The sequence below is a fragment of the Nerophis ophidion genome, linkage group LG11 (genome assembly GCF_033978795.1).
Source record: "Nerophis ophidion isolate RoL-2023_Sa linkage group LG11, RoL_Noph_v1.0, whole genome shotgun sequence".
Lineage (NCBI taxonomy): Eukaryota > Metazoa > Chordata > Actinopteri > Syngnathiformes > Syngnathidae > Nerophis > Nerophis ophidion.
In genome coordinates, this window is record NC_084621.1 from 42,932,622 (window position 1) to 42,947,005 (window position 14,384).

Consider the following 14,384-nt stretch of genomic DNA (forward strand, 5'->3'; position numbering starts at 1 on the left):
ATTAAAACAGAAAGGTAAAATAATAATAATAAAGATCAAAATCACAATGAAGACAAAACTTATTTATAAAATGCTGTTAAAATGCATAAAAATTGTGCAAAAAACAAAAACAAAAAGATAAAAAATATTAAAAATGATAAAAATCCCAATAATTGCAAAACAGTCTTTATATAAAACACTGTTAAAATGGATAAAAAGATGAAAATGTCAACACTTATGTCCAGCTCAGCTTTTGTTAAATAAGTGACTTTTAAAGATTTAAAAGTATCGAGAGATGTTGCTGCTCTGAGATTCCAGGAGAGAGCGTTCCAAAGTTCAGAATCAGAATCAGAATCAGAATCAGAATAGTTTTTATTGCCATTGTTTGAGAACAGGTTCACAAACTAGGAGTTGTTCTTGGTGCAATCGTGCAACATAGAAGACATATAAGACAGAATAGGTAATAAGATGAGCTGTAAGTGAGCTATCAGATCTTGTTCTTGTTCATGTGTCTGATGGCTGAGGGGAAACAACTGTTCAGGTGGCGGGAGGTGTGGGTCTGGATGGACCATAGTCTCCTGCCTGAGGGAAGAGGGGAGAATATTTTGTGTCCAGGGTGAGAAGAGTCAGCTGTGATCCGACCCACACGTCTCCTGGTCCTGGAGGAGAACAGGTCCTGGAGGGATGGGAGCTTGCAGCCAATCACTTTCTCAGCAGCACGTACCATGCGCTGCAGTCGATGCTTCTCCCGGACTGTGGCGCCGGGGAACCACACAGTGATGGAGGAGGTGAGGATGGACTCGATGATGGCTGAATAAAACTGCACCAGCATCTTGGTCGGCACCTTAAGTTTCCTCGGCTGCCGCAGGAAGTACATCCTCTGCTGGGCCTTCTTGATGAAGGAGCTGATGGTCGGCTCCCACTTGAGGTCTTGGGTGATGGTGGTGCCCAAGAAACGGAAGGAGTCCACAATGGAGACGGGAGTGGGAGAGTCAATCAGGGTGAGGGGGGATGGTGGGGCTGTGACTTTCCTGAAGTCCATGATCATCTCCACTGTTTTCTGGGTCTTCAGCTCCAGGTTGTTGAGGCTGCACCAGGACTCCAGCCGGTCCACCTCTCTACTGTAGGCAGACTCATCGCCATCTGAGATGACCTGCTACTGTGAAACCTCTGCATTTTCCGTCTCGATCTTGGGCATTCTAAAAAGCACTGATCAGATTACCTTAGCGGTCTGACCGGGGTGTGCAGAATAAGTATCAAGAGTACACACACCGGGTAGGGAAGTAGAATTTAGTATTTTACATTTTTGCTGTCCTAGTTTGGATTCTAGATGTATATGAAACTTGTTATTTGCGTACAGTATTAAGTCTTACTTATTTCTATATTTTTTCTGTATTGTTAAAATATTAAAAATTCTATAAAAAAATCAACATATTAATGTCGAAATTATAGTCAATATTTCAAAATAACTCCCACCAATAAAGTAGTATTTGTGTACATTTTGAGTATTCTGATCCATTTCCAATCATGTGGGTTATAACTCAATTGTAATTGTGTGAATGTATTTATTGCTATATTACATATGTATATATTTATGTTACAGATTGAGTACAGGAAGTGAATGCAGATATTACTAAAAGTTGTGAAATGAAGTAGGGCAGGACTAAATAAGCATTGCTTCTTCCTACCCCTTTTAGGATATTTTGAAGTTTGTGTGACACTAAATATGTGATCTATATTTGTGTAATTGTGTTTCTATGTTTGAAATATACAAACATATTTTAACCGCTATTAGTGATTGTTTCTTTGATTAAAAAAAGGTTACAAAAATAAAAATAAGAAGAACTGTGACGTCTTCATGGCATCGTGCACAAGGGGTGCTTCTTCCAAGATGCAGTTGGGCAATGACACAGCGTACAGGTAAGAAAACAGATTTATTTAACTAAAAAAATAGCCTAATAACAAAAACACTGGTGCGAAGGAAAAAGGCAAACAAATCTCTACTAGCGTGTGAGCTAGGGAAACAGAAGGTGGCTAAGCGCGGAAGCATTAGCAAGTAAACATGTAGAAAACAAAGAGGCTAGGCGTGAAAATTAGCGAGTACAAAACGGATTATTACCGAAGTCAGGAGTCACGAAGAGATCGAAAGGCGTGTAGCAAACTTGACGAGACCAGAACGAGTAAATGAAACAGGTCGGTTAATATAGAGTCTCTAATCAAAACCAGGTGTGCAAACAAAGGCAGGTGAACAAATCAAGTTGCCATGGTGACAAAAACAAACCAGGAAGTGCACAAACTAAGACTCGGAAGCGTCCGTGAATCAAGAAGATAAACACAAATGACTCAAAACCAAATAATGTAAGATCCGAGTGGCGGATCTTAACAAAGAACAAAGGACGAGCCAGTCTTTAGGACGGCTCTTTGAAAGTAAGGACTCCTCAAGATCCGTCTCTCTTCTAAGAGCCATAAAGCACATTTCTAACATTCGGTTTTAAAAACAGGGGTCTTGTTGATCATAACAGTTCAGTGAAATTGCTGTAAAATGTCATCTCTTTGAAGCACACCTCTGAGAAGCTTTTTGATGTCTTTAAATAATTATTAGTGCTGTCAATTGTTTATTTCTTCAATCAGATTAATCACACTTTTTTAATTTGGATTAACCATGATTAATCTTAGGTTATAAGTAATTTGCAAAATTTAAATTAACTTACTGCAATGAGGTGGCGACTTGTCCAGGGTGTACCCTGCCTTCCGCCCGATTGTAGCTGAGATAGGCGCCAGCGCCCCCCGCGACCCCGAAAGGGAATAAGCGGTAGAAAATGGATGGATGGATAAATTAACTTAAAAAGAGCCCAATATTTGTACACAAATGCAATTTGTCAGCATGTCAACCAGGAACATTTGTTTATGTTTTACTTGAAAGCACTTTATCTATTTGCTTAAAACCTGGTAACAGTGTTATCTAAAGTTCCAACTGGGGTTATTTTAGAGTCAGATTTCCAGCCATAGTCTCCTCACTCATTTTTGCACTGACATAGCAATGACATAGCACTGACATACCATGAATTGATTTACGTGGACCCCGACTTAAACACGTTGAAAAACTTATTCGGGTGTTACCATTTAGTGGTCAATTGTACGGAATATGTACTGAACTGTGCAATCTACTAATAAAAGTCTCAATCAATCAATCAAACGTGATCACTGATCTTGTAGCAGTAAAGGAGCATCTACAGTCAAAATACGATTATGTAATTACATTTCGTGTATATATGATCAATGCGATAATATTTTGTGTATTTTCATTTGAGTTAATAAATTAATTTTGACACTCCAAATAATTATAACTATATCCCCTCTTTGTTTCATTTCAGTGGGACAATTTGCTGGACAAAACTAGACAAAAGCTGGACAAATGTTGGTCCAAACCAGAGTACCAGACTCAAGTGTGAAAATTACTCTATAGTTCCCATGCAGTCCTTATTTTTCATATACTTCATTATGGTTGTAGGTAAGATGGAGCCTATCCCAGCTGACTTTGGGTGAGAGGCATGGTATGTTCCGAACTGGTCAACCGTCTATTATAGTGCACAGATAGACAAACCTATTAACTATTTCTGTCATGTTTTGTGATCATGTTTTGTTTAGTAATATTCTGTTGGGTTTTGACTACATTAGTTTCTGTTTATGCGCACCCTCGTTTGTTTTAGTTTCCATGACAACGCATTAGTTTCACCTGTACTCATTTGGACGCAAGCACCTGATTTGCTTAGGACTCACGCACCTCTGTTAATCATGTAACTATTATATAAGCTTGTAGTTGCCAGGCAGCCGGCATCGCGTCATTGTTCGTTTCATGCTCTGTTCTTGCCAAAGTAAGTCCTGCTAGTTTCATGCAATGACTCTGTTCTTTTCATGCCATGTCGAATAAGTTTTTGTTTATTCATGCCACAGTTAGCTACTTTCATGTTTCATGACCATAGTTTTGTCTAAGTTATTTTTTGTTTCCCTACGCTAAGTTTGTGTCTGCGCTTTGTGCGCGCCTTTCGTTTGTACTTTGTTAGTGTTAAAATTAAGTCATGTTTTCACCTTCACGCCATGTCCCGTCTGCCTTCCTGGGAGAAAGCAAGCCGCGACAACCCCCTCTTGACAATTTCGAGCAGGGATATTGATTCAATTAATCTGATTTGGGGGCCATATTCACAGAAAGCTTTAAGAACTCGGTTGCTGGACGTTGTCCTTTTTATGTTGTATATTCCAGGGAACCAGTGTCCTCAAAAGTAGGCATTGGATTTTGATCTATTTATTTTGTCAGATTTAAAAGTGTGCTGTGCTATTTTAGACTTATACTTAGACAAACTTTATTGATCCACAAGGAAAATTATTCAAGGTTTAAGGACCTCCTGCAAAAAACCTAGCAAGCGCTCTTAAGAATATGCTGCCGTCTTTTTTTTTTTTTAAATAAACATTCAGTCCATCAGTTGACAAGCTCAAATGATGAAAAAGAGAGGACATACAATAGAACCTTGAGGAACACCACTAGTATAGCTAAATACGTTGAAGAAATGACTACTGACTGCATCTGAAGTGAACAAGCTACAGTAACACCTTAGTTGCATGAATCACATTAAGTACCAAAAAAGATAGGGCTTATAACTGTGAACACCTCAGTTATGTAAATCACAAGTTTGGACCCTGTTGCAAACTCTGTTTGCCAGCAAGGTTGAAATGTCAATGCAAGGATCTGGCAATGTGTTTACAATGGTCCAAGTTTCTCTGTACAACAGGAGCACTCTAGTCTTTATGGGAATTTGCTTCAAAGTTGTTTTGTCTCCCACGATTTGTAGTGAACCTGCGGGCCTGTATGGTGTCATTCCCGTGCCATATTTTGCCCTCGAGCCACTAGTCCTAATTTAGAGAGTCTCTAATTAACCTGACAGAGGAAGTTTTAGAGATGTGGGAGGAAGCCAGAGTACCCAAGGAAAAGTCAAGCATAAGCCTAGGGAGAAGGTGCAAATTTCATACAGAGATGTTTCAACTGAGATTTAGGCCATCAAGCGGTTTGTCGTCCTCTGCTTTACACGAGTATAAATCTTTGTGATTCCAATATTGTGCGGAATGACGTTCACACAAAACATTTCAGCTTGTGCACATCTTTCTTCAAAGGCTCTGGCTTTTAATCTATGTAAATGACCAACTACAACAATTGTATTTAATTTCCCTAGCATTTGGGTTTACACACAACCACTAAAACATGACCCTGTAATTGCACACAAGGGAAAGCATAGCCAGCTAAACACTAGATTCGGATCTCTTCTCCATATTCAGTAATTATGGCGAGCAGCCATGAGCGTGCAACATTCTCTGCAGTTCCAACCACAGACGGCAGCGAAGATGTTTAGTTTTTGCTGTCATGATTTATTGTCTGACTGTTAATGGCATCTTTGGGGATTTTTTTTAACATGACCAATTTTCAGACATTTCATCAAAAGAAACACTTTGTGGTGCTGTTATAAAGTCTGCAAGGCTTTTTAGATACAGTATGCTATAGTCACGGTCATGCTTTCCACAGTTATGAATTATGGCACTGGCATTCTAATGAAGCCTTGCGGAAAAAAAAATTAAACTGCTGTCAGTCAATGGTAATGAGAAGTTTGGTTGACTTAATAAATAAAGAAGTTCACAAGGTCTGTGCGAGTGTGGGAAAAAGTGACAAAATGAGCAGATGTTCTCACATGATTTATTTTTACTGTCTTTTTGCACCCACATTGCCACATGACAAGGGGCATATTGTTCATATTGCATATTGCATTTAACCTAGCCTGACAACATTGTTGTTTGGATCCATCTGACATAATTGCACACTTTTGTGTACACCCCGGGTTTGTTTCTCTGAGCGCAGCCTTTCCCCCAGGACACGACTCCTTGGAGCACGCCGTCACATGTCATAGGACCCCCGGAGTCACCCTGCGGGTTAAAGGGATGAATGATTATAATAGGTGTGTCCTCAAAAGGCAGAAACTCTGTTGGGTAACCTCTCCAAACTACCTGACAGGAGTCTTTGCCCCCCTCCAGATAACCAGCGCAGATCATGTTGTCAGTGATTTGGAAAGGATATGCATTAAAGCAGACGTCATCACTCAGCAGGGGGACATCCAAGCACTGCAGTTTATGAGGGTACCTTGCTGAATAGGGAAGATGGAATATAAGTGGGCATCATTATGTTACATATTTGGCTCCTAATACTTTAACTGTTTTTTTTTAGCTGCAGTGAAACCCCCCAAATTTATTACAATGTTTGTCTATTCACATATCGCAATAGGAAGTGAAAGGCTGAAGTTGTCACTATAATAAAACAGTTTTTAAAAGTAGTGTATGACAGGCTCAAATTTGCGTTTTGTTTTTTTAAACCAAAAAATATAAAGAGAACACCACCAGCATATGTTGCCATTAAATAAATGTGTATTTTTTCACAATACCAATTTAAAAAGCCCCATTTGTTTTGATTAGTCACAGAAGGTTGGAGTCTGTGTATTTTTCTCCTTAGTTTAGTGGCCTGTTATGTTTTGCAATGCTCCGTTGCTCCCTTGGTTACATTTTCTTGTTTCTCGGTAGCTAATTAGTCACACCTGTTTTCTGTTTGTTGATTCCCGTTCTCACCTGATTCTGCCCTGAAGCACTCCCCCATTATATTCTGGTGTTTTCCCTGTCTTAGTTGCTGGTCCATTGTTCGCTACAGACGACTGTTTGTTTGTTTGGTTTGGTTGTTTGTTTCATTCTATTTACCTTTTTCTCCCTATCTTTATCCCATGCTCAACTAGCACCCAGTTTGTTATGCTGCCTTGTGTATTGAAGTAAAGAATCATCTTACCTGTACACTGCCTGAGGTCCTCCGCATCTTTGGAATCGCAAACACTTCACAGCAAGCCTACTTACGACACTTTTAATGTGGACAACACTGACATTTACTTCATAGTTCTGGACCTAAAAAGGATGTCTGCATGTAAAATCCCATGCCCCCTGTAAACAACCCCACACCCCCAAAATAGACATGGTAGTGTTTTTAAGGCCATGTCTACACTGAGCCGGATAACCCCTTGAATGAATAATTATGTAGCCTAAGCCCTGTTTCAGCCACACTAAACTATCGTTTAAAGTTCCCCTCCTCGGACAATTTTTTACACTGGTAAGTGTGCCGTGTATTTCTTGAATCTCTGGCTCTTAGCTTTGTATGGACTCATTGATTGTTTACAAAGTGAGTTCGGAGAGGAAGTGACGCCAGAATGACTGCGCCTCACACAGGAAGTGACGTCAGAAAGAACGCGCCACAGCCAGCTTCATAATAAAGCAGTTTCGTAACTCAGAGCCAATCTTTGGAAATATGGAGGCGAGTCATCCAGGCATGCCCACGTTTCTTCTTCCGTCTGTACAGACGCTTGTGGGAATCACACTTACTACCTTAAAAGAAAGCGATTGCAGCTATTTTGGATACAACACGGCAAGATAACCTTTAAATGTCCAGGTCAGCTGTGATCCTACTTACCGAAAAACTTTGTCCATTTGTCGGAGGAGAGTCAACGTGGATGTGATAAAAAAGGTAGCGTGTGCTTTGTCTTACATGGCCGTCGAGGGAAGACTAGAGAAAACGGCGAATGCTTTTGGACTGGCAAAGCAGACTGTATCAATTATTGTCCGCCATGTATGTCGCAGACTCAACGTCTAGGTTCAGAGTATATAACGTCACCAAAAATGAATGGACAATGAAGGTGAAGGGAAAAAAAAGTGAGGAGTATCCTGACCAGATATCTAGATCCCTAGATTGATTGTTGTACAATGTTCTTTGTCACATTGTTTATTTTCACGTATCCAATAAATATTTGATTAATTTATGATGGCTCAGGTGTGATTCACTACAATAGGGCCCCACAGCACACTGGATTCCAGTTAATTGAAATACCATAACACTGGATATTGCTCAGAAAAGGTAAATTTAAGAACTTGCAGGCAAAGCAACACTGGAGGTGAATATGACGCGCAATTTCCACACATGCTGACAGATGGCGGAGGTGGGGAGGGGGTCTTAAACGACCATTGTGTGTGTGTGGACAAGGATAAGGTTAGGTGGGATTTACCCTGGATAAACTTATCCGGCTTAGTGTAAACTGGGCCTAAGTCTTGTCTTTTAACGACGGGCCGTATCAGCCTGCTGATGCCACCCACAGACAACTGGAGGCAATGTCAAGGTTATGTTATTTTTTTGTCACACTTGGGTGAAGTCTTGTCTGGGTTTCGTCTGGTTTCATCTTGTCTTGTCATTTCCTGTTATATTTTGAAAGGTTTACTCCCTCTTGTTTCAGATCACTTGCTCTTCCTCCTGTTTAACTGGTCTGATGTCTCTCCTGATTGCCTGATTGTGCCCACCTGTGTTACCCTCCCTCATGTGTATAAATGTCTCGCCCTCTTGTCCTGTGCCAGGGTGTCTCATATATTTGTGTGCGTACCTCCAGCATTCCCGTCCCATAGCCATTTTTCTTGTACTTTTTTGGATCCACAGGAGTATTTAGATTTGTAAGTTTTTATTTCAGGTAAGAATTGCTCCCTAATATCACCTCGGTTGTTACACTTAGGAGTTTTTTGTTCATAGCCCCTTTTTCCCTCCATAGACGGAGCGTTTTTGAATTACCGTATTTCCTTGAATTGCCGCCGGGCGCTAATTAATTTAAAACATCTTCTCACTCCGGCACTTACCAAAGGTATGCAGTAACAATTTGAGTGTGATGTAAGCTTGACCCTTAAATCCTACTGAATAGCTCCTAATCTTCTTCTATTTATGCGATTTCAAATTACCGGTATTGAAATCAGCCTCCTCCATTTTGAAAATGATGACAGGGGAAGTGTCACTCATGACGTCACAAGTTTGACCAGGCGGTAATACTAAGCATGGGCTAATTATTTTGAGAAGCGAGTTTGACCCGGCAGTAATTCAAGGTCGGCGCATACTATAGCCCTGCGGCAATTCAAGGAAATACGGTATTGATATTTTTGTTAGTTTAGAGCTTAGGTTGGTTGCGTTTTTGATACCCTGTTTTGTTTCTCCCGTTTTGAACCCCTTCCCTTGTCCAAATAAATATATTTTTATTAAAATCCTGCATTTGTGTACAGAGTCCTGTTCTGGTCGTGACATTTTTCAGCAAAATTTGAAGGAATGATCAAATGTTTGCCAGATGCATGGTTACGTGTCGTAGCAAAACAACTCGAAGGGGTCAGCCTGCATACATTTCCAAATGATGGTAATATGAGGGAAGCATGGAACTCCCCATTTAAATTGGCTCGCACAAAATGGGACAGACCAAGCAAGATGAGTGTTATTTGCAGGAATCATTTTTATAATTCAGACTTTAAAGAGGTTTTGGTTAGAGTTTGGATTAAAAAAAAATGTAACTCACGGCTGTCTCCTACACACTCATGCGTACTATGCCCGCACAATTTTTTAACATTATCGACTGCAAACAATACTGGCTTCAATTCGGTATCATATTGGAAGTATAACTCACAGCCTTCATCACTGGGTCGAATATTCCCCCAACCAGAGACATGACACATGGTCCCATCAGTGGCACATCTTGAAGGAAGCATAACAGTGCGCACATAGTTGTTCAGAGAGGCGGGACGACTCAGCCTGATCAGCATGATATCACTGTCCTGTGTGCGGGGGTTGTAGTCAGGGTGGGGAATGAACTGGGCCGACATGACGTGCTGCTCAGTGGCCTCAGGCTCCCAGATGTCATGCTCCCCCAGCCGCACTTCGACATCCGATCTACAGTAGATGAAAGCATTTTATGGCATAATTGATCATGATTCTCATCATCTAAGAATGTTCTAAATGCTTTACTTTGTTCTGCAGTGTGCAGCAGAGAGCACCCACTCTGGTGCCAGGAGAACCCCCCCACAGGAGTTGTACTCAGTGAAGAGAGACACTTGGTAGGGTACTGAGTTTTTAGCACATTCATACCCTCCAACAATCCTGTCATCTTCCTTGAGAGAAGCTGCAGCTGAAATGGAAAGAGATATATATATATATAATGACCAGTCAATTGTATCTAGGAAGCCTATAGTTGTTATATTACAAGAGCATGCATGGATTTTTGTACAATACCTGCAACTCCAAAGAGAGCAAGAAGAACCAAAAACTTCATTTCCTCCATCTGCCTGGCCAGCAGTGTTAACATGTTCTCAACGGACAAGCGTCGCCTATTTTAATCCTCTTATCTCCTTTTTCTCAAGGTCTTGTATAGTCACACCTCTTTGCCTTAAACACTAACCATCTGCTACATTCTCCACAAGTTTTTCAATTTTTTCCCCACGGTACAAAACAACAAAATAAAACATGTACAGCCATACCTCAACTTACGAGCTAGATCGGTTCTCTTCTAACTCAAAACACTTGTATCTGAAGACTCCCTCTACAATTTAATTGGTGCTTGGCCTCCTCAAAACACCACCAATGTAGCAGAATACATGCCTTTTTAAAAAGAAAAACAAACCTTTTATATAAGAAATATTGTTTGATACAATAGAACAGGGGTCCCCAAACGTTTTGACTCGGGGGCCGCATTGGGTTAAAACAATTTGGCCGGGGGCCGGGCTGTGTATATGTATATGAGTGTGTATATGTATATTAGGGCTGCGAATCTTCGGGTGTCCCACGATTCGATTCAATATCGATTTTTGGGGTCACGATTCGATAATATATCCATTTTTTTCGATTCGATTCTCGATTCAAAAACGATATTTTTCCGATTCAAAAATGATTCTGTATTCATTCAATAGGATTTCAGCAGGATCTACCCCAGTCTGCTGACATGCAAGCAGAGTAGTAGATTTTTTTTTTAAAAGCTTTTATTATTGTAAAGGACAATGTTTTATCAACTGATTGCAATATTGTAAATTTGTTTTAACTATTAAACGAACCAAAAATATGACTTATTTTATCTTTGTGACAATATTGGACACAGTGTGTTGTCAAGCTTATGAGATGCGATGCAAGTGTAAGCCACTGTGACATTTCTTTTTTTTTTTTTTTTGTAAATGTCTAATGATGTCAATGAGGGATTTTAAATCACTGCTATGGTGAAATTATAACTAATGATACTGTTGTTGATAATCATTTTTGTTTCACTAATTTTGGTTTGTTCTGTGTCGTGTTTGTGTCTCCTCTCAATTGCTCTGTTTATTGCAGTTCTGAGTGTTGCTGGGTCAGGTTTGGTTTTGGAATTGGTTTGCATTGGTATGGTATTGCTGTGTAGTGGTTTGTTGGATTTATTTAAAAAAATAATAATAATTTAAAAAAAAACGACTATTAAAAAAGGGGAATCGATTCTGAATCGCACAACGTATTCGATTCGTATTCGAATCGTATTCGAATCGATTTTTTTCCCACACCCCTTATGTATGTATGTATGTATGTATGTATGTGTATATAAATATAGTGTATATATACACATCCATCCATTTGTCCCTTTTGGAGACAAGCAATCCTATCTCAGCTGCATTCGGGTGGAAGGCAGCGTACTCCCTGGACAAGTCGCCACCTCATCGCAGGGCCAACACAGATAGACAGACAACATTCACACTCACATTCACACACTAAGGTCAATTTAGTGTTGCCAATCAACCTATCCCCAGGTGCATGGTTTTGGCGGTGGGAGGAAGCTGGAGTACCCGGAGGGAACCCACGCAGTCACGGGGAGAACATGCAAACTCCACACAGAAAGATTCCGAGCCCGGGATTGAACTCAGGACCTTTGTATTGTGAGGCACTTGCACTAACCCCTATACATATGTTTTTTTTTTTGGTGTTATTCGCGCAATAATTGACTGAAAGAGCGTGCACTCTATCGATGATGTCACGTTTTCGTTGGGAAAATGCTTTTTTAGACAATATGACACAGAGCGTAACAAGCAGTAGAAAATGAATTAGAAAGGACAGATTTTAGAAAATATTTTTTTTAACTTCCTCCCACTTCCAAAGACATGCACCTGGGGATAGGTTGATTGGCAACACTAAAATTGGCCCTAGTGTGTGAATGTGAGTGTGAATGTTGTCTGTCTATCTGTGTTGGCCCTGCGATGAGGTGGCGACTTGTCCAGGGTGTACGCCGCCTTCCGCCCGATTGTACAGGGTGTACCCCGCCTTCCGCCCGATTGTAGCTGAGATAGGCGCCAGCGCCCCCCGCAACCCCAAAAGGGAATAAGCGGTAGAAAATGGATGGATGGATTTTTTTTTAATATTTATTTTTTTATTTATTCATTTTTTAAACTTGGCACTTCCCGCGGGCCAGATTTTGTTTACTGGCAGGCGGGATTTCGCCCGCAGGCCCTAGTTTGGGGACCCCTGAAATAGTCTAGTACTAACAACTACAGTACTTGAAAAAATAAATGTAAAAGTATTGTATAGCTTTTACCTTTGAGAGTGGACTTCTACGGTATCGCCTTCCAGTTGCTTCTCTGTAAAACACACCATCAGGAGCGTTTCTATATTTTCATGGATAAATGTCCACAATTTACATATTTTAACATCTTTGGTTGGTGTTAGACTCATTCTGCTTCAGTATGGTGCAGACTAGCAGTGATATGGTCCAATTGCTTCGCCAAGTTGGCGACACAGTCATGTTTTTGATAATTTCTTTAATACAGTGACTATCATCCACTTCTTCTTCTCAGCACTGTCCTTCACACTCGCTTTCTTCCTTCCTATGGTTGAAAAAGTTAAGTTGATCTCTAGCTATAATACCGAATGTATTTGGCGGGTATTACGGGCTTCACCGTGACATTTGCTCAACTAAATATGACGGGGATGCTTGCAACTGAAATGTTGCTTGCACCTTAAAGCATACCAATTAGTAGCAGCGCCTACTTCAAACACTCTTAGGTTGGGGTGCCACTGTATTTTCAAATCTGGAGTAGTCCAAAAAGGTCAGAAGAAGAAACATTCAAACAATGAAGCAAGTTGACCCAAAATAAAAAATAAAAAACCTTTTTTGAACATGTTTATTTGTTTTTACAGTAATAGCCAGCTCATTTGTGTGTCTGGAAACATCATGAGGCTATGTTGTAATTGCTGAAATCTGAGTCACCAGTCTGTTAGGAGTATTATTTCCTATGTGTACCATAATTCATTTTAATTGATGGTGATCAAGTCAAAATATGAATTAATGCTCAGTTCATATTGTTAGTAAGCGTTAACGTGACATACTCACTACTCATGTGAACACAGGTGCTCATCAGCAGCAGACAGGAACCCATTTAAATTTGACAGACTTGACCTATGATTAGACTCTTAAGGCTAAAATACAACACATTCCCTTCCAGCACAGGCAGGTTCTGTCCTTGTGTTGCATAAACATTCATCTCCATCTCAAATCTTCCCACAGTCACACTTCAAAGACATGTGAAATTGTTCACACCCTAAAATGGTCGAGTAATTCTGGAAACATTCAACCCCTATTGGGCACTAAATCACCTACTTAGAAGTTGAACATTTTAACCTCAGGTGACTGTGGTCTTTACAAAATCGGTTTTAACACTAACTTTTTAAAATATTTTGATCAACAATACTAAATGTATAGCTTTATTTTGTTATACTATGCATTACTTTTTGTGATTAGATTACCATTGTACTTGCACCTCATCTCCTGTCTCTGCATCCTGGGGTCACAGCAACAAAGCGAAGCCAGAACTTGACAGTCAATATGTGTTAAGCTATGTTAATTAACAAGCATATACATCTTGGCTTTGTACAATAAATGATTAAATGGAGGTGGTATTCTGGTATTTTCTCCCACATTCCAAAAACACACATGTTGGTAGATTTCAAATTGTCTATATGTGCTCTGCGAATTTCAGGGTCCCTCTCACCTGAAGTCAGCCAGTATTCATTCCATCTTACCCATGACTCCAAAGCGAAATAGAAAATGAAAGGATGGATTGAATATTGGTTTTTATTATTTTGAGCAATGGTTCTCAACCTTTTTTCAGTGATGTACCCCCTGTGAACATGTTTTTAATTCAAGTACCCCCTAATCAGAGCAATGCATTTTTTGTAGAAAAAAAAGAGATAAAGTAAAATAGAGCACTATGTCATCAGTTTCTGATTTATTAAATTCTATAACAGTGCAAAATATTGCTCATTTGTAGTGGTCTTTCTTGAACTATTCCGAAAAATAGCTAACTAAAAAGTTGTTGTAAAATAAACAAGTGATTCAATTATAAATAAAGATTTCTGGACATAGAAGTAATCATTAACTTAAAGTGCCCTCTTTGGGGATTGTGATAGAGATCCATCTGGATTCATCAACTTCATTCTAAACATTTCTTCACAAAAAAATAAATATTTAACATTAATA

General features: G+C 39.8%; 1 protein-coding gene and 1 long non-coding RNA gene across 2 annotated transcripts; one reads left to right on the plus strand and one right to left on the minus strand.

Annotated features, from left to right (window-relative positions):
* Positions 1–5,705: 5,705 nt before the first annotated feature.
* Positions 5,706–10,274, minus strand: LOC133562138 (trypsin-3-like). The gene is made up of 5 exons (XM_061916052.1): positions 10,136–10,274; positions 9,872–10,031; positions 9,534–9,796; positions 6,028–6,164; positions 5,706–5,946 (listed from the first exon to the last, which is right to left on the minus strand). Exons 1-5 carry the CDS (start codon positions 10,206–10,208, stop codon positions 5,797–5,799), a joined length of 783 nt encoding a protein of 260 aa, XP_061772036.1. The 5' UTR covers positions 10,209–10,274; the 3' UTR covers positions 5,706–5,796.
* On the plus strand, positions 7,222–7,868 carry LOC133562141 (uncharacterized). Its single transcript, XR_009808845.1, has 2 exons — positions 7,222–7,501; positions 7,581–7,868. It is a non-coding gene; the product is annotated as an uncharacterized LOC133562141 (long non-coding RNA).
* Positions 10,275–14,384: the final 4,110 nt, after the last annotated feature.

Excerpts from the sequence above, each read along its gene's own strand:
- LOC133562138 (XM_061916052.1), bottom strand. The coding sequence starts at position 10,208 with ATGTTAACACTGCTGGCCAGGCAGATGGAGGAAATGAAGTTTTTGGTT. Across the intron at positions 6,165-9,533 it reads TCGACCCAGTGATGAAGGCT|CAAGGTACCCTCATAAACTG; the intron begins GTGAGTTATACT and ends TTCCCTATTCAG. Across the intron at positions 5,947-6,027 it reads GGGGCAAAGACTCCTGTCAG|GGTGACTCCGGGGGTCCTAT; the intron begins GTAGTTTGGAGA and ends TTTAACCCGCAG.